The 21,171-nt window shown below is 45.3% G+C and overlaps 1 protein-coding gene across 12 annotated transcripts in view; it reads left to right on the forward strand.

Moving 5' to 3' along the window:
* APC (APC regulator of Wnt signaling pathway) overlaps window positions 1–21,171 on the forward strand; it is an 858,190-nt gene that overhangs the window by 791,167 nt on the left and 45,852 nt on the right. For all 12 annotated transcript variants that reach the window (XM_085632601.1, XM_085632600.1, XM_085632606.1 and 9 more), the window contains one exon: window positions 2,490–2,704. In XM_085632601.1, coding sequence (XP_085488727.1) covers window positions 2,490–2,704 — 215 coding nt within the window. The remainder of the gene's footprint in view (window positions 1–2,489; window positions 2,705–21,171) is intronic.

A 21,171-nucleotide genomic window follows, 5' to 3' on the forward strand; every position in this document is an offset into this window, starting at 1 on the left:
CAAGTTCCACCTCCTGTGGAATGATTGCTTTGAAATGCATATGGGACTATTTTACATCTGAAAAATACACTCTGTCATTACCCATTGAATACTTTCTCTAATACATACATTTCATACAGAAAGCAGACCTTTTTTTAATATAGAGTTTTTAAAATGTTTTTGTACGGTTTGCGTGCAAACCATTATCACCATCACCCTTACTACCACCAACACCATTAATGCTACCATTATTACCTACACTGCCACAATTTCCAACACTATCACCATCACAACAGCCACTACTATTACCTTCACCAACATTACTGTTATCATTACTACCACCATCACTGCAGCTACTACCCCAAACACCATCATTATTAGCACCATCACCATTGTGAATACGAGGGTTTGCCTGCTTTATCTCATGAAAGCCAGAACTGTTGCCTTTGCGGTTTTACCTTGCTAATTCTATTTTATTTTGTTGAGCAATTCGTTTTTTTATTTAACACTTTCGGTTGCGTCACTTTGAAATGACAGTGCTCCATTGAAAGGAATTAGTTTCAGTGCTAGTGTGAACATAAGCATGTTGATTTGTTTTAAATTTTGAGCATATATACAAAATATAAGTGTATCAATCAACACATATTAAATTAACCACCTCTCCAGTGATGATTCCAAGCTAACGTAACCATATGGGTTAACCCTTTACCCCAAACTTTTAACTACTAAGCCATGCAGTATATCCATAACCAATTATCCTTTTTTAAAATGTGCCATAACCCTAAAAGGGAATCCTTGTACCTTTAATTTTATACATGATTCCCTCTACCACATACCCTCAAGCCTCCACCCCAAACCATTAATGCTATACACTTAACCCTATGCCCTGTCCTATTAACCCCCATCCTGACCCCATATCCTTTGCTCTTATTTGCTGTGACCTATACCCTTAAACCTATACCCAATAACCCTTAACCTCTTACTTGTAAAACCCTATCCTCTATATCCTAACGCTGTAACTTCTAGACCCATACCCTTGATCTCTATGCGCGAAATCATATACATATAAACCCTATACATTTTTTTAATTGCTCCTTATTGAAAGTTTACATAAGTACAAACATCACAAACAATACGTAGTCATACAGCGGTTAATAGTAGTGCAAGACAGTACCTTGAAAGGTGAGACATCAGTTAAGATGAGGAGCATGCTTTGGTATGAAAGGGCGCATCTTGATGATAAGAAGGGATCAAGCTTACATTATTTGCTAAGGAGAGACGATCCGCAATGCGGATGAGCAGTTAGATTCAAGCCTTTCAAACTGTGGGGGCCCTGGAAGCACTGTGACATTAGGGGGGCAGCATGTAGAGGGTTGAGGTAAGCATCTACTCACATAATCCTTCACCTACGCCCACGACTGGAGTTCAGTGTTTCAAGCGTGCACGGCCTAGGGAGAGACAGCCTTCCAGTACATCTCTATTGTGCATTTCGCAAGTACTAGATTGATTAATTTGCTTACAGCTTTGTCTGTCTTGGGGCAGGGCATCAGTCCTAGTAAATAAACTTGCAAGGTAAATGAGACACACTAAGGTCAATAGCTGGATATTTTTCTTATTTCTGAAGACAAACTATAACTTTGCTGCTAGACCCATCCTTATGAAGCAGGACAAACATCAAAGCGGGAGGGCCGGCGAGTGCGTGTTTCTGCATCACATTCACCGAAGGTGCCATAACCTGTTTACCAATGAACCCTATCTTTAACCAGTTAACCATAAAACCTATACCTCAAAACCTTCACGTTATGGACTAAACCCTCAATTTTTACCTCTATACCCTTAACCCATAACCTCTATACTGTATATTCCAAATCCTTTACACTATTTCCGTAACCCATATCCTTAAGTCCTTACCCCTACCCTTAATCCTATTCTGCAAGCTTTTAAAGCTACACCTGCAATCTTAATCCAAAACCTAACCCCAACCCCTTAACCTCTATACCCGATACATACTCTTATTCCCCAGCCCGTTCACATCTTTCCCACTGTCCTTGCTTAAATATATTTTGGGAACAAATACTTTGGGAATTGTTCCATTTTGTAAGTATTTATTATTAGAATTACATAGGAAGTGTTATTTTTAGAAATTATATATGTCAGGTTTTGAAGCAATACTGTCATTGTCTGTGCTTGTTTCAAGTTTATTTTTGTAATTTGTGAATTGGTCACACCATTGCCAAAGCTACATTGTTTACTTGCACTTAAAGGTGTTTGTTGTTAACACATGAACCCATGCTCAAATGGCAATTCTACTTTGCCCATACAATCCTACTGAATGGTATTTGAAGTAGCGATTCCAAATATTATTTCACATTTTAACATTTTCAATGTCTGTGGTGTTAATAATTAGTAATGATACATTGGCTATGAAATGTGCGCCCCATTTAGGAGCACTCTGTATTTGGGTACAATGTTAGGACCTATTTAATTGTTATTTATTCCTCTGTTTACAGGAATCTACCCTGAAAAGTGTTCTGAGTGCCTTATGGAATTTGTCAGCACATTGCACTGAAAATAAAGCTGACATCTGTTCTGTGGATGGTGCTCTTGCCTTTTTAGTTGGCACTTTAACTTACCGAAGTCAGACTAACACCTTAGCTATCATTGAAAGTGGAGGAGGCATATTACGTAATGTTTCCAGTTTAATTGCTACAAATGAGGACCACAGGTATGTACTGTACATTAGAGAATAAACTTGAGAACAAAAATGTGCTTCTTTTGGAAATGACAGGCCACACACAATGATGTTAATTTGTGGATATTCACACATCTTTCCATTGTTTGCACTCAGTATGCATATCAATACTTGGCGCCAAAAGCTACCAGGGCAATTTAGCAAATTGAATGTTAAACTTTCACACTGTCTGCAAAGACTGAAATAGTCTATTCCCTGCCATTTCGGCCCCATCTCCATTTTTTTTCCTCCTGACATTCTGATCCTCATCCCTGCCAATAACCTTTAGGAACAATTTAACCTTAAAATTAGACTTGAATCAGTCATCACTACTACCTCAAAAGTGTCTAGAATCTTTTTGCTCAAAAGAAGGACAATTTGCTAACTCTTCGACTTTTATGCAGCTAAGTCCCCCTTTAACTAGAACATTCATTTTGCCACAAGCACAACTTTGCAAGAGTCCAACCAAGCTACTTACATCATTGCCAAGCTTGGTTAGCTGCCTTCCAAACACTGGTTGCAGAACAAATGACTCTCCCTTGAATTTCGACTCACACACAGTACACAAGTATGATTCCTACCCCCAAGTATGTGAAAGGTGGGGTAGAGCCCAATGAGAACCTGGGATAACCACAGTGGACATGGGCAATAGAGAGAATCACCTTCCCACTTCCACCGGGGACCTACGGGCCTGCACATTTGGAGAAAGCGTGGGAGTGGGGGCTGCCCCACAACTGGAAATGCGCACCTAGCCCAATGAAACTTTGACATGGTGACCAGTTAGGGGTGTGACCGAGATTGCAGAAACGGAGACAGACACCTACTCCCCTCCCCTGAAAGTGTGCAGCCCGGCACCAAGCAGTCATAGTGCCCCAAGAGCTGCACCCTCACACTAATATAAGTCAGTCACTCTTCGCAGAAGGCAGACTAACATGGGGACATACAGAACTTTAATACAATAGCTTGGGCATTGCTTAGGCCCGTGAAGCTGATATCCTACACTGTTTCTGCAACTTAAGAACTTCCCACAGACCCTGGGTGCAGCGATAATAATTATTTTTTTTTTGTCCTCGTATGCCTCAAACACCATTCCATCGCCCTTTCCTGGGTTTTCCTGCCCTTTTGCTGGAAAAAAGAGAAATAAGGAGTTCCAATCGTTACTGCCCTTGGAATGTGAAAACCCTTTCTCCTGTCCACTATTCCTTCAAGCAATATCTGCCCAATAGGATGTGCGCCAGCCAAGGCGGAGAAGGCTCAATCATTCGACCCCTCCCCTCTTCTGTCCTATCTCTTCTTGCATGTTACGTTAAATGAATTTATAGAGTGCGCATACACCAATAGGTATCTTGGCGCTGGTTTATTGGATCTGCTGAAGCCCTGTTAGTTAGATATGTGCCCAAATTGAGACATACACTTGGGTAAATAGCCATGTCTTTAGGAGCTTTCTAAATCTCAGTAGATCTGTACAAGCTCTGATATCGGCTTGAAGGGAGTTCCAAAATCTCGGTGCTAGCACAGCGAACCTGCAGCCACCTTGACGTTTCAATTTGTAAGATGGTATGGTCAACAGATTCATGTGGGATGAGCGCAGGTTGCGAGTGGGTACATGCCTTTAAACGAGGCTGGAGATAAATTTCGGGCTTGTGCCATGCAAGGCCTTAAAAATGATGCAGGCCACTTTAAATGCTGATCGTTGAGGGATGGGAAACCAGTGCAATTCTCTTATAATGGAGGAGACATGGTGCCATCTAGGCTGCTGAAATATCAATCTTGCTGCCTGGTTCTGTACCAATTGTAGTCTTTTCATAAGGTTTAATGGGATGCCAAAATACAAAGAGTTGGCGTAATCCAAATGTGATGTTACCAGGGCTAGAACAATCCCAATGCCTTCCTGGTGAGGAGTCTACTAATCTTCTTTATTTTCCTCAACTGGAAGAAGCAGGTCGAAGTAACTGACCCAATTTGAGTTTTCATGGTCCGGTCGCTGTTAATTATCACCCTGAGGCTCTTGCCGATGGTGATGGAATCGGGGAGAGCCCAACTCAGTTGACCAGAAATGGGAACCTCAAGGGTTCTGTGTGCCTCCTATTGTGATGAATTTGGTCTTGTCTGGATTGAGTTTTAGGTGGTTGCTGTTCATCCAATCACGGATGTACAGCATGGTGGCTAGAAACTCAGCCACAGAATCAGGAGTGTTCTTGATGGTAAACATTAATTGCAGATCGTCAGCATAGTTGTACGTACACACCTTTCGTTCTTGTAACAAGCGAATCAGTGGGAGGAGATGTAGGTTGAACAGAGAAGGTGACCATGACGAACCCTGGGGTACTGCATATGTTATAGTCTTTTTGGGTGCCGTGAACTGGGCTAGGCGGACTGGCTGGACACGATCCTCCAGAAATTACCTTATCCAGCCAAGAGCTGAACCCTGAAGGCCGGCGTCTTGGACACGGTTGATCAGGATACCGTGGTCAATAGTGTCAAATGCTGCGGAAAGATCCAGCTGCACGAGAACCTCTTATCAGCTTCCTTCCGAAGTGTGTCCAGCACAGTCCATATCACTGCCTCTCTGGAGTGAGCTGGACGAATTGATAGGGGTTGAGATATTCTGATTGTTCAATAAAGTCACATAGGCATTTGGCCATGTGACATTCCATTACCTTGGCCAGATAGGGAAGCAGAGAAATTGAGCGGTTAGTCAATGTCTGGGGATCGGCCCCTGGCTTTTTTAGAAGGGGAACAAAAATCGCTTAATTGAAGGCACTTGGTACGAAGCCCTGAAGCAACAACTCATCGAGCAGAGAGAGGGCAGGCCTCGGGAAAGAAGAAAACATTTCTCGTAGGATGTGAGGAGGGCAAATGACATTGGGAGACCCAGATTTTACTTTAGACAGGAGGTCCAAGAGTGTGAGACTGTCTATAGCCGGAAACTGGTCTAGGAAAAAAGGATTTTCCGTCATCGATGGCTGTGTCTTAAAGGTGTTGCAGGTAGAGATACTAGTTTTGATGGCACTGATTTTGTCAATGAAAAAGTATTAAGAGTTACAAAGTTCTTGAGAAGGTGTTGGTTTTACTGTAACTCTATCAGGGTTGGATAGTTCATTGATGATAGAAAATATTTCCTTTGACCTATTGGAGAAATTAAGAATTTTTGAAGAGAAATAAGTGGCTTTGGCTACAGAGATCGACTTTGTATAGTTTAAGTTGGGCTGCGTAAATTCTTTTTTTTTTAATCAGGGGAGTAGCTGCATCTCCATCTCCTTTCGGAATGGTGGAGGGCTAGTGTTTGTTATTTTTAAGTTACATCTAACCACCTTATGAATGGTTGCCAATAGTCATATATTTTCTTTCTATTGTCAGATATGTCCAAACTAACAATGCTCTTTATAGCTGATATCCTATCCTCATGATGAGGGGGGGTTGAGACGACCCATTTTTTGCAAATGACCCCGCGTGCCAGCAACATTGCGTAAAATAACAAATTTGAGTACTCCCTATCTTCTTTTAACTGCACCTCCAAACATCCAGAAAAAACCAAGCAAACGCTCACCTGAATTTGTAGCTTCAGGATATCAGACAAAGTTCTGCTCACATTCTCCCAAAATTGCTGTATCTTAGGACAATGTATAAATGTATGAAGATCATCTTCTTTCAGTTGCCCACATTTCAGGCAAGCCACATCTCCTTTCCAAAATGTCGAAAGTCTCAGTGGGGTCCAGTATGCCCTATGGAGTGTAAACAAATGATTTCTCCCTAAATAGGCAGGTTTTACTATTTTAAAAAGCATAGACATTGATACTTGCCATAGGTTCTCTAGCGAAGGCTCCGGCAAGCATCTTTCCCATAACTCCGACAGCAACGTGAACTCTCCACATCATTCAGGTCCATCATACTCCAATACCATATCGATATTTCTTTCTTCATGGGTACTCCTGACATCAGCCTCTCTTCGAATTCATTTGGCACCCCAGTCGTCGTGCTGAACGATTGATACCAGCTCTGTATTTGGAGAAATTCGAATCTTGACACTCTATTGGCCGTCCTTTCTCTACACTTCTCCCATGTTATCAAGTGACAGTCATGGATTAAATGTTCCATCTCAGCACACTCGCTTCCCTCAATGGATCAGCCAACTTGTCTATTGGCCAGTCCAGGAAGCACAGAGTCCCAAATTGGAGCTAGATTTCCAAAATTCGGCAACTTTAGGTGTCTTCTGATGCTGTACCAAGTCTCAGCCAAACCCTGTAGCATTTTTAATCTGATTTTTTTTATTTGGGGTCAGCGTACTTGTGCAAAAATCCACAATCTCTTCCTTTTACATCCTTTAGCATCTCGGCGAGTAATCTGCCTATTTCTGAGCACACAGGTCTATCCAACAGCATTTTCCCATTTCTCAACAAGAATGCCCAGGAGTATTGCTAGCCCCCCTTTCTCTTTTTACCTTAACTTCTTCCGCGCTATGCGAGGACCCTTGGAGGCCCATATAAAACTGCTGATGTGACCTTAAAGCTTCCCGAACTACTACTTCTTGAAGGGTAATGGGATTGAGTCGAAAAGTAAATTTTGGGAGGATAGTCTTTTTTATCAGGTTAGCATGGTCAAATATGGTAAGCGGGAGATGTGCCCAATTCACCAACAAACTACACACTAACTTCTTGATTTTTTCAAAGTTTAACTTAGCTAGCTCCGTAATGTCTTGGGTTACCTTGATTCCTAAATACCTCCTCTCTTTTCTCACTTTTTCCTCGTCTACCTCTGTATTCCAGGCGATTATTTCTGTCTTTCCTCTATTGATTTCATAGCCCGAGACCTTGCCAAAGACCGTTGTTAATGCCATAAGCTGATCCATAGACTTCTGCAAGTGTGTTGTAGTAATCAAGGGATCATCCGCGTATAAAGATAGTTTCTTTTCCAAACTCTTAAATCTGAAAGGCAAGATCTCCGGGTCATTCCTAATTTTCATCGCTAAAGGTTCAATATATAGATCGAATAATAATGGCGACAAAGGTCAACCTTGCCTCGTACCTCTTGTTATTTTAAAAGGGTCTGTCAAAGAGCCATTTACCAACACCCTTGCTACTGGTGAGGCATATATTCCAGCAAGTGTTTTACAAAACTTTACTCCCAGGTTAAGAGATTTCATGACTGTTTGTAGAAAAACCCAATTGACCCGATCAAACGCTTTTGCGGTGTCTAACGCAATTACTGCGAGAGAGAGATCATATGTAGTAGCCAGATCTATGGAGCCGACCAAAGTGTATGTCAATTCTTTTAAAGATCTGCCTTGTATAAACTCCTTTGGGCCTTCGTGTATGAGATCTGCCATGACCCCATTAAGCCTTCCCGCTAGGATTTTCCCAAAGATTTTGTAGTCACAGTTTAATAGCGAGATCGGTCTATATGCGTCTCAGTTTTTAGCACTTTTCCCTTGCTTCAGGATTAGGGTAATAATAGCCTCCTTCCACGACTCTAGCATTCTAGCTTTTTTCAAGTACATCTCTTTAAAAATCTCCGTTAATATTGGAGTTAGCATTCCTGCCAGCGCTTTATAAGTTTCATGAGGCAACCCGTCCGGACCAGGGGCTTTCCCCTGTTTTCCATCATTGAGTGCTTGGTCCACTTTCATCCTGTTCATCGTCACATTCAGAGCTCTATTTTCTTCCTCCGTTAAAACATTGAAACGCTCCTGATTTAAACCAGTCTCTCTCCCCCTCTTCCGATATCTCTACCTCTTCCTGATAAACCTGTTCAAAATACCTAAAAAGGCTTCCTCAATCGCTTTGCCATTCAACTCGGCCCCAGTGTGCACACATTTAATCTGCTTAACCATTTTCTTCACCTGGTCCTTTTTGAATTTCCGTGCCAGCAGTTTACTACAGCTCTCGCCATATTCAAAATTAGCTAGCCTACTGGCCTCCCATCTCTTTCTAACCCTGTCTTCCAATACATTGGCTAAGTTTGTTTTAGCCTCTGCTGTTTCCAACAGCGGAACCTGAGGTCACTCTGCTCTGATTTTAAGGTGACCAGTTTCTTTTCTAATTCTCAAATTTGTTCTTCTAGACTTGTAACGTTTTCCCGATTGGCCCTCCTTCTAGCTGTGGATAAACTTCATATTCTGTCTCTTAAATAGGCCTTGAATGCGTCCCACACTACTCCCACGAGGAAGAGCCTAGATTAACTTTCAAAAACTTTTTTGTTTCCTTATTTAATAGCTCTACTACTTCATCCTTGTGAGAAGTTGGCCTGGCATATGCTGTCCACTAGTTATAGGGGACACCTTGCACCAGTCCAATTCGACTCTTAAGGCGATAGGTTAAAAGACAACCTTTAAAGAAAGCTATCCTAGTGGTAGCTGTGGAGAGCAGCCTTCTGGCTAAGTCTTGAAGGAGTGTTAAGCTTATTGTTTTACCATGGATAACCTCTTGAATGACCAAATGAAAGAAGTCCACACAGGTATATATTCAAAATACATGTATGTATTCTAAGAACAAATCCCACTAGTCTCTGGTGAGGCTGGAGGTAAAGATACAATTCAATAAAGCATTTATAATAACAATAAATAGCACTGGAATCACCTGGCCCCAGGGGGGGACCAAACCATATATTAAAAAAGTGGTATAAAAACCACAACGGTTCTGCAGACCGTGCCTAGGACACTTAGGATTGCTGGCCCCTTACGAGACCACCCAAGGTAGTGAGAAAGGGGACGCACGGGAAGCGTGTGCAGTGTTTAAACTACAGTTGGGATCCCTATTAAACCCCATGGGAAATGTCGCGGTTGGAAATTGCAAGAATCTGGACACTTCTAGCAGGAGTTCAGGAGTTTAGAGTTAAGCTCTTGGAGGGCCCACACCCACGACAGTACAGAGGTACCACTGTTACCTGCCCCAGGGAAGCCGGGTGCATAGGTCGTTTTCGGTGTCGGATCGATGTCTCGTTTTCAATGGAAAAACGTGAAGAACTGCTGCTGGCGTGAAGCGTCGTCGATGTCGTGCAGATTGAAGATGTAGATCTTGAAGGTAAGGACCTGAAAGCAGAGGGGACAGAGTCTGGGTCACTAGCCAGTGACCAGTGGCCTTTGGAGAAAGAGCTCTTCAATGTCGGGTGTTTTCAGGTGGAAGACTGGTAGCTTGGATCAGCAGCCATGGGGTCCAGGAGGCTTGAAGGAAGGCCAGCTGCTATAATCTATTGTTGTTGATGTACATCTTCCTCATTACTGTCCTGTCCCTTGCTGCTCAGCCATGAGTGATGTCACTTGGAATGTTGGTGTGTGGGACTGGAGGAGTTGGCAGTTGGAAGAGATGGGCTGAGCAGCAGGGAGGCTGCTCCTGGTGGGGCTCACATAGGATCTTAGCAGAGGCCTTTCTGGTGTTTTACTTGGACTTTGTAACTTATGGAATAAACCTTTAACCTGTTCTAAGCCACCTGTCTACGAGACATCTTTGATTATTACACTGGCGACGATTTGGAAGGACTTATGCGTGTGTTACTTCAATGGATTATGGTTTCTGATGCTTAAAGAATTTACAAGAAAAAAAGGAACTTCAAGAGAACTTACAAGCTGTGTATTTAAGGAATTTGGCACCCCTGAGCCCCACCAGTGACCACTACATCGGTCGCCCAAATATGTAAGTGCCAGTTCCAAGTGAAAGAGAACCTACATGTTGAGGGAGGATGGCTGTGATTACCCTTTCATTTTTTTACTGCCTTTGAGATGTTACTCTTGCCCAGCTGTTCTTTCTACCGTCGTGGGACAAGCTACTAATTTGGTGTGGCAGTGACAATTAATTCTGGGGATCTGGCAGCAGTGATGGCTGCAGGGAAATTTGGCAACTGTGACTTTCATGGCGTGAATCCTTATTTACATAGTCTGCCACCACAGCAAACAACCCATCTGCAAAGTGTGTCAGTGTCTGGTTGTCTACTCTGAAACGTCCAGCTCATGAAGTCTGGCGCTGCAATGGATATTAAGTCTAGCGCTAAATTGTGTTCCGGCAAGCTCTACACATGAAGCGTGTGTCATGGCAGTAAGTAACTTTGTGGAGTTCTGGCGCCGCAATGGATATTAAGTCTAGCGCTCATTTGTGAGGAACCAAGTGTATATTGTCGCGCTCCATTTACAGAAGCTAGTGGTGTGTTCCGGCAAGCACTACACATGAGGTGTGTGTCATGGCAGTAAGTAACTTTGTGGGGTTGCCAGCGTATTTTGGAGGTGCATTGTGTATTTGGTATTTGACTCCCAACCACCGTTTACATTCAAAATTTCTACGCGCACCTTACCGTTTTCTTGGTGCCGCGTGGTGGCAGGGGGAATCTTCGATGACGTCCTTCTCTCTTCATTCCTCTCTACTGCCTAGTGCGCCTGCATGCAACAACGTACCGGGAGCCATCCAGCGTGTCGTCGTCAGCGTCCCGCCATCTTGTGCTTGGAAGTAGCACTTGAAGGGTGAAGTTGGTCTTAGTTGGTGTCCTGCGGTGGAGTTCGTCATTGCCAACCACGTATTCTGGAAAATTTCTAGAACGACCCAACGTTCTTGTCGGCTGCAGCATATGTCGTCGTGGGATAATCCTTACAGACTTTCGGAAAGTGATCAAGGAGGTCTTTGCACAGTTAGCTGGTGAGGAATTAGAACTTTTGTGGCAAGATCTTGTGTTGGATCCCAACACGGATATTCGATCTGTGAACATGAACACATTGACGAGACTCGCAGGGTTGTTTTCCATGATCTTATCGTACTTGGTCTCTGAGTATGTTGTTATGGCCTATGTGTGTGCTCCAGTTCTCGTTTTACTGGTTGGAGTTTACCCTGACACTGTGAGGTTGTGGGGCGGTTAGTGCCCCAGTGCTATTGTGTGGTGGTTGCCGCATGTGCTTCATTTGGGTTGAAGGGACATTTTTTTTTTTTTTTACGTGCTGGTGTCTGGTGATAACTCATTTCACTGAGTGGTGAATATCTGTAGGCTAGCGAGTGCCCTAGTTCTCTTGTCAATGGGTGGTGAGTGAAATGTTATGTTGCAGGGAAGTTGTGGGGTGGCGTACCTGAGTGCCCCAGTTCAATTATGTGAAGTTGTGGGAGCTATGTGCTCTAATTCAAGTAGTTTTGGGAGCTATATGCTCCAGTTGTAGTTCACAGGGAGTTGTTTTCCCTATTACAGTGTGCAGTGAGTCTTTGGGAGGTGTTTTCCCCTATAGGGAGGTGTTTTTCCCCTATTACAATGTTCTGAGTATCATAGGGAGGTGTATTTTCCCTATTACAGAGTATCATAGGGTTGTGTATTTTCCCTATTACAAGTTCAGTGAGTCTTTGGGAGGTGTTTTCCCCTATAGGGAGGTGTTTTTCCCCTATTACAATGTTCAGAGTATCATAGGGAGGTGTATTTTCCCTATTACAGAGTATCATAGGGTTGTGTATTTTCCCTATTACAAGTTCAGTGAGTCCTTGGGAGGTGTTTTCCCCTATAGGGAGGTGTTTTCCCCTATTACAGTGTTGGAGTTCATAGGGAGATGCGTTTCCCTATTTCTGTTATATGTTCTAGTGTGTACCATCTAATTTGTTGGAGTTCATAGGGAGGTGTGTTTCCCTATTTCAATGTTATATGTTCTAGTGTGTACCATCTAATTAGTTTCTCTGGGGAGGGGGATGGTGTTCATCATTCTTTTGTTATAGTTATTTTCTTGCGACTATTGATTTGATGTATAATTATTTGCTTAATGTACTTCTTTTCTGATTTTGTGCTATCTTGATTCAATGCATATCTTTTGCTTGTTTTTCGAAGGAAGGGAGATGTGCTATAATCTATTGTTGTTGATGTACATCTTCCTCATTACTGTCCTGTCCCTTGCTGCTCAGCCATGAGTGATGTCACTTGGAATGTTGGTGTGTGGGACTGGAGGAGTTGGCAGTTGGAAGAGATGGGCTGAGCAGCAGGGAGGCTGCTCCTGGTGGGGCTCACATAGGATCTTAGCAGAGGCCTTTCTGGTGTTTTACTTGGACTTTGTAACTTATGGAATAAACCTTTAACCTGTTCTAAGCCACCTGTCTACGAGACATCTTTGATTATTACACCAGCTTCTGGAGGGCGACTGTCCCACGAAGGATGAAGGCCGCTGCGGTGTTAGTGTCCGGATTGGATCCACTAAGCCTTGGCAACCGCAACCCACGCAAGAATGAAGAAGCAGCTACGGTGCAGACACACGAGGTCTGAGCGAGATCTCCAGCTAGGAGACTGTAGCGCAGGCCTGGAGCAACCAGGGGAGCCCTTTAAAGTGAAGATTGACCTCCGCTAGGGCCCACCAGTCGAGAGACAAGGGACCGCGGGAGGCAGCAATTTGGAGTGCGTAAAGATGAGCCCATGGGTCGCCGGAGCGGACTGGAGCGTCGTCCTTTGGCACAGGTGATGCTGAGAGGTTGGCTCAATGATGGGCCAAATCACAACTTCCCCACTGGTCGGGTTCGTGTGCTGTGCAAGAGGTAGCCGGTGTCCTGGGATTTTGGGTATATCAGCACCCACGGGGTCCACGGTGCTAAGCTTTGCTGTGCACACTCACTGGCCTCTGGGATGCTTGGGAACCCACCTCAGGGTAGGCAGAAGTCTTCGTTGTCCGTAGGAGCAGCGGAGTTCCAACCGGGTCACTTGCAGTGTTTCAGGTGCCTGCCAGGCAGGAGGTAACACCTTTACCCCAAGGGAGATTTCTTCATTCAGCTGAGCGGCAGCTCGTCGAAGTTTCAAGTCTTTGAAGCAAAGTTCTCGTCCAAGATTAATGTGAGGCTCTGGGGACCCTGCACCCACCTTTATCCAGGGATTAGGGGAGTGTCTAAATCAGAGCCCACCAATGGGAGTTCAGGCGGGAAAGGGTGGCTACACCCTCTCCCCTTTGTGTGTTTCCTGCCTGGGCAGGGGACAGGATGCCCCTGAACCGGTTTGAGGCGGTGTATGCAGAAGTAGGCACTGGAGAAGCCTATGTGCAAGTTTGAAAGACATCCAAAGGTGCACCCACCCAGTTCCAATCCACATAGTCTGTCTGGGGAGGTGGGGACACCTCCCTGCAACAAGATCCCTATTGTCCAGCTGCCATGGCTGGAGTTCTGCCCAACAACAGGCAGTCAGAATCGTGTGGGTGGCGGGTAGCATCCATTTTGTACTACGTGTGCTCTTTTAAATTGGTGTCTAAAATCTGCCGCTTTTACCATATCACCCCTCTAGCCGGGGGGGAATCATGCACCCATTCCCATGGCTGGATTGGGGGTATGATTCCACGATGTTTGACACCAAACATGACATGGTTCTGTGCAGCCACTCAAGTTATCGACTTATTGCGATTACTTCTAATGCGGTTAAGCGTATATGGTATGGCTGCACCACAAACAACCTCGCAATAGTCTTAACGAAGGTTGCAGAGGGGCCCTACTCAGGTAGGGGTTCCCCCTCACACATATCTCAGCACCCTGCCTTTTAGGATTAGCAAGGCCTGCCTTAGGGGTGACCTATGAGGATATATGTGTTGTATTTGAGTGGGATACAGAATACATATATCCCTGTAAGGGGTGTAAGCACCACCTTACCCAGACTACAGTAGTGGTCTGGTGGTGTCAGTTTGTATGGCTGTCCTAGGGGTGGCACAATAAGTGCTGCAGCCCCTGATAGGCCTCTGAGGGACCCATGCCCTGGGTACCTAGGGTACCATCTACAAGGGCTCACAGGGTGTCCTCAGTATCCAATTGGTATGTACCTAAAGTACTCACATCAGTTTAGAGAGGAAGCAGATAGGCTGGGGTCCTGGATAGCAGGGCCACAGCCTGGCTAGAGTAAAAAAACAGTCAAAACATCAGCAAAAAGTTGGGGGCAACTATGCAGTAAATGCCACTCTCCTACATTCCTCTAATAGCAGAGTACGGTCCATTGTCCACCTAGTTTTGCATGTTATTCTCAGTTACATTTATTTCTAGCATCACTGCTGAGTGGTCTGAAAGATGCGCCCCTATATGTTGGATATCTTGCACCATATCTTTTAAGTTTGTCAATTAAAAAATAATTAATTCTTGACTGGTGACAATATTTCCTGTTATTATATGTAAAGCCCCTCTTTAGTCTTGCCCTCTGGTGCCAAATATCACAAAGGCCCATTTGCTTGATGATTCGCCTTATCTGCCCTGCCATTTTGGGATTCGCTGCAGCTCTGCTATTCGTGGATCAATCTAGAAAATTATCTAGAACTACATTAAAATCCCCTGCCATAATGATCGGATCCGGGAAGCTCAATAGCTCTGTTAGGACCTCCTTAAGGGGATCAATATTCTTAATTTGGTCCATAATAACCAACTAATGTGAAACATTGCCCCAAAATCCTAAGTTTTGCAATAACCCATCTTCCTGCGCTGTCTGAGACATTTTCTCGACTAAGTGTATTATCGATATTGCTGAGGCTTTTGAGGGCTTTTTTTTTTTGCTTTTCTCCCAAATGCTCTCCACCCTGTGGCCCCTGTCCCTACCCACCCCTTGGAAAACCCATCCCTGACTCACCATTGCTTACGCCTTGTGGGTCCCCCCGAGTGTGCCTTATATTAATAATAAAAAAAAAATGGAAAAAATAAGAAAATAACCATTTTCTGTCGATATAAAGCCGTACTACAATCGAAATATTAAGACCCTTAGCTGTCTACTCTCAATGAATTCATCTTCCTCCCTGACCGAGCGGAAATTATACATTGTTGTTTAACATCACTCTCAAAACTCGTAGCATAGGTGTACTCGCCGCTGCTACTTCATTCTCCAGAATCCTATGGGGCTACTTGCTAGTATGACGAGCGGTGTGCGACCCACTTGGTTGTATTTAAAAAGCTCCCTCGAGCTATTGGCTGACGAGTCAGGATCCCGCACCCGCGCGCCGTGAAAGGTATTAAACCTTATATATTTGGCAGTCTACTTGGCACCCCGCATACAGACCTGCTCCCTGCTGACGAGAGGCAACTACCTCGAAACACGTGTCCAGGGATGGCATTTTATTTTACACTCGTAGCATAGGTGTACTCGCCGCTGCTACTTCATTCTCCAGAATCCTATGGGGCTACTTGCTAGTATGACGAGCGGTGTGCGACCCACTTGGTTGTATCACTCTCAAAACGTCTGGGAATTTTAGCTGAACTGTGGCTCCCAGTTCCTTTAATGGATCTATTCTCTTTCCCAGTTCCCATTGTCGGTTGGAGGTGAGATTTGACAGGTCTGATCTAATTTCACACTTAACCCCATCTACGTCCAATGTTTTCTTGCTTAAAGCAGTCAGCAGAATTTTTTCTTTTAACGTGTTGATAAGAAAGTTTGCCAATATTCTCCTTGGCTTGGTTCTGTTGGTATTTAGCCTGAAAGGGTCCCAGTGAATCCTCTGAATATCCTTGGCAGTGTCCTGCTCCGACTCTTCCAATTCCTTTTTCATCAGTTTAACTACAAAAGTCTTAAGATCTTCTCCCTCTTTCCTTCCGGCACCTTTAGAATCCGCAGAATATTTCGTCTTTGGAAGTTTTCCATTCTCTCCAGTCCATCTTGCTGGTCTTTCAGCTTTAGACCCTCGATCTCTGCCCTGTTAACATTCACAGAAGTTCTGAGGTCGCACGCCGTCCAGAATGACTGTTCTATTAGTTAGGTCATCTAAGTTTTTCTCTACGTTCTCACAAGTCAGCCTCATTGTCTTTTGATTTGATTCTGACACCTCAAACCTACATTTGATCTCAGAGGAAAGTGCTACTAAAAGAGAACCTACCAAAGGTTCCTCGCTGTTTATATTTCCATCTCCACTCTCATTTTCCTTCGGGATGCTTTCTCTCCTGTGCTGTCTAGGACTCGGGCTTCATGTTATTACCTGAGCACTGTCTGCCCCATCCCCTGCGGCTGTTGGGTCTTCTGAGAACAGAGATTGGAAACTATTAGTGCTTAAAGCGTCTGAACATTTTGCCATGGTGTCTGTCCGCCCCTTATTAACCAGTTTACTCACCAACGCCATATTTGCCTTACTGCTTTTGCTTAATATTAATGTATGTCCTAAGAGAAGGAGTAATCCTAATGCTCTGATCTAAGTTCTCTTGTTTTGTTTTTAATACTTTCTTATGGCCTGTTAGTTTAATAGTGGCTGACCTTTTGCCAACTGTTTGGCTTATGTCTTTTTGTTCTTCTTTGTCTCCCTCCCTTTCCACCACAGATTTACCACCTCTAGTACCCTCCATACCGCCAATACCACTAGTGCTCTGCCCCAGCAACTCTCTCCCTCTTCCTGCACTCCTCAATATGCGAGTCAGCCCTTTTCCCCCCTTCGGTGTTTCCTTCACCTGTTTTCCTTCACACTCACTTTTCTTTAGTGCAGTGCCTCCTCGATCTGTCTTTCCGTGGGTCGCTTGCTGCAGGTGCCGATATGGTGATGGAGCTACCAGCACTTGCTCCTCTGCATTCCCCCTTGCGATCAGCTCTCCTCTTTCTCACAACCCCCACTGCCAATGCCTCTACTGCCCCGAAAGGGGATTCTCACCACTGCGCGCCGACCTCTCCGCACCTCAAGCGCGGCCCTCGCCCAAGGCTGCTCGATTCTGCCTGCCATGCCAGCCGTGATCGCTTCATATCCCGATGGCTGCCTGTTCCTGAAAGAGGGGGAGCTTCTATGCGGTAAGGCTTCCAGCTTAGTTAATTAATTTTCCAGTCTTTTCCTATGTAGGTTATCTCCGCATCACAAGTCCCATTAGAATTCCTTAAATTCTGCAAAGTATTCTCCTTTTCCCCATCAGAGCTCTACTGCACACTCTGAGCTCTCCCGCGACCTGCCACTAGCCGGCTGCCATGTTCTCCCCCTCCAGCGATAATCATTGTTGTACGGGCTCCACACAACAGGAACCAGTGGGGTCATATACCCTGACATTGTTGATTGTTCAGATTGGGACCTGGGGTGGGGGGGACCTCAACTGAATAACAGCGGCGAATCACCCGGACGACGAAGATACCCCTGAAACGTAGGTCACCTGAGTGCCCCATAGCCCGGTAAAGTGCTGTATCATGTGCAAGGACAGACCACAGAGAGGGTTGCAACAAATGAAAATGGATCACTACATAGCTCAAGAGAGGGCCTCAAGACAGGACCTTCCCCGGGGGGCACAGGCCGTGGGACGACGCCATACAGCCAGATCCCACTAGAGCCCAAATACTCTTATTCATAGAGGCTTCCAGCTCAGCGTACAGGCAAAAATAGACGCACTATCACTGTCGTGAAACGCTCCATAGCTTAGCCACAGAACAAAGTGTTAGTGAGCTACCAAACGCCTCTACATTAAAGGCATCACTAACAGACATATCCCTCAAAACAGCAGTCTTAGAACGCCGGGCCAAAGATGCAGAGAGGCGCTCCCGAAGGTACAACCTGCATTTTGTAGGATTCTGGAGGGTGCAGAGGGACAAGTCCCAGAACATTTTCTGGAACTGTGGATCAAGTAGGCATTCTCCAAAGCAGAACTTTCTCAGATATTTGTAATTGAGCAGGCGCAGCGAGGGCTGGTGCCACAGCCGCCGGGTGCCCAGCCCAGGACCTTGATTGCAAAGATATTAAATTATAGGGACCGAGACTGCATCCTTAAGGCGGCTAGGCGTGAGGGGAATCCAGCCTTTGGAAATTAAGTAATCTGTATATTTCCAGATTATGCCCATTTGGTACAGCAGCAGAGAGCGTCTTTCAATGGAGTGAAACAGAAGCTGCAGGCCATGAACTTCCAGTACATGCTCCTCTACCCGACAAAACTGAAGGTTCTCCACGAGGATCCAGCCCACTTCTTTATAACCCCAGAGGCAGCCTGGGACTGGCTGGAGGTCCTTGGGGACGAAAGGACGATCTACCGGGGAGAGCGGCGCGGGGACCCACAAATGTCACCAAGGTGGAAAAAAATAACAGCCGCAGCAGAAGGTCCAAAAAAGCCTTGCGATCAACACAACGAGTGGTTGCACACAGGGACGGATCGCCAGAATTAGTGAGGACAAACTCTGGCAGTGAGGGCAGAAGGTCTCCCAGAATCAACCGATCGACACACCAAGCCGAACGAGAGGCTGCAAAGGCTTTAGTGGAAGTAGTAACAGCCACAAGCTCCAAAGCTAGCATGGGAGATGTAGTAGAGGACACCCCACAGCTGGCCCCTTGACCTCGCCACAGACCGGGGTAACCTATATGGGAGGCTGAACATTATACTGAACTGGAGAACATGCAACATCTTCAACGGTACCCCCACTCTGACTGGTGCTGCACCACGGTGGTGTCTAACCGGAGAAATGGGTGAACTGAGATAGGCACTGCTATTGGACGGGCCGACTACTTCCCCTCCCCCCCACCTCTATTTAATTCATTTCTGAATTGTTGTTCCTTCCCTATAGTTTTCATTCTTTCTCTATTATTATTTTGCAGATCTGTGCATCCTTCCTTTTTTGATGCCAAATTGGTGTGAAAGTGGGAGTTTTTTTTAAATAATAGTTATATTCGTGGGTGAGAGTGGAGACCGCGATTTGTGGTGAGGGGGGTTCGGACAGATGTATAGTAAGTCCGAGACATGTGCTATCCCTGGCCCGCGGGAGACATATAGTGGATGGTTGCAAGTGGAATGTATGTTGGTACGATGAGATTCATGATTCATAAGAGGAATGTCTATGTATGTGGCAGGATTGATGATGATTTTTAAACAATATATGTAGTTATTAAACCAGCTCATAAACATTACTAGATGGATAATGGTTACACACACACCGTTGGGTTAAGTTTGACAGCAGTGATCTAGCATGACGAGATCATGAAATCACAATGAAGTGAGCCATGTCTAGCTTACATTCTTGCCTTGTAGCTGTGTGTGGTTTTATGTCAGGAGGCTCACATTCCCCTTTATTTTCACCATGGGAACCATATATTTTCCCACTTCTTCAAGCACCCCCTGCTTTTGTATACTACTTCTTCCGCTTGTTGGCACCAGCCCAAGTCGGACTCCCATTCCGCCATTGATGGGGTGAGGGGCGCTCCCAATTGTCTCGCTATATTGCGTTTTGCCACCCCTGCCAACAGTGCCAGTCAGAGCCCATTGTGTCTAGGCCAGTCCCCCTCCGCTGTAATCATCAATAACAACCACCTGGCATCCAACAATCTCTCCATCCCCAACATCCTTGACATCACCACTGTTACTTTCCTCCATAATGAGTTAATTACTGGGCAGTCCCATAGTATATGGAAGAAAGAACTCTCTTGTTGACGTCCTCTTGAACATAGTGCAGTCTGAGCCTTCCCTTATCTGTGTAGTGATGTGCGGGGGTAGTATGAGCGATGTAGTATCTTGAGTTGCACCAGCCTGAAACGTGCTTGGATCTCTATATCTCTTGGGCTCTGCAGGGCCTCCGACCAGTCCTCGTCGTCAATGTTACCCAGGTCATCTGTCCATGCTCTCCTAAGGGAGGTCAGCGAGTCTGGGGTATTATTCATTACTTTCTGGTATATTGTGGACGTCGCTTTATCTGAAATAGGGTCCACTCATAGCCTATCTTCTAGCGGTGAATGATTGCGGATGGTCGTGCCTCGTATGGGGCTTTGTAGGGCTTATACAAATCTTATGCATGAAAATCTGGAGGGAGTCGGGCATATTCTTGTTGGAGGTCGTCAAAGGAGAGAGGCCCGCCTTCTCTCCACACATCTCCCAGATGCTCACTGTCTATGGTCTACCATCCCCTGAACACCTCAAGCGTGGCCACCTCTCTGTCGGTCACCCAGCCACAGGGACGTCATGCTCGTCAGTCGGCCCTGCCATCCCAGGGACCTATGTGCCTCATTCCAGCATTTGACTACTGCGGTGTGTGCCAGCCAATCTCGACCTGCCTTTCGCTCATACAGGAAAAGCTTATAGTTTCCATCCGGCATGGCATCTCTAACACTCTATAAGCCGGTTCCTCCCTTTTTGCATAGACCCAGTCATTTATTATCATGAGTTGCGAGGCCCAGTAGTAGAGTTTAATGTCCGGGACCTCCAGACCTCAGTCGTAGACCCCTCTTTGCAATTTATGTAGGGCTATTCAAGGCGTGCCTCCTTGCCACAACCGTGTGCGTTGTTATTGGGCTACCTGTTTGAAAAGGGTTGCTAGAACCATCTAGGGCATGGGTACTCACAAACTTTCCGTTGGGGGCCAAATTTACAGTGTGGCTTGTGGCCGAGGGCCACACCGTTGGGGGCGTGGCCAGTGGGGGGGGGCGAGGTCAGTGGGGGGGGGGCTAGTGGGGGGGAAAAATCACTACCTTTTCAAAACATTACTAGACAATGCTGGGGTTAGGTGTTGGGTTGTATTGGCAAGACATGGTGTGCGGAAGAGTGGTTTGTGGCGTGGAAGCAGGAGCATTGTTTCCCTTGAATTCTGACCCCTAGGGGTAATAGTGATTCTCTGAGGGCAGGAGCGGGCACACAAGAAGGTTTTGT

Source organism: Triturus cristatus, chromosome 2_1 (genome assembly GCF_964204655.1).
Source record: "Triturus cristatus chromosome 2_1, aTriCri1.1, whole genome shotgun sequence".
Taxonomy (NCBI): Eukaryota; Metazoa; Chordata; class Amphibia; order Caudata; family Salamandridae; genus Triturus; species Triturus cristatus.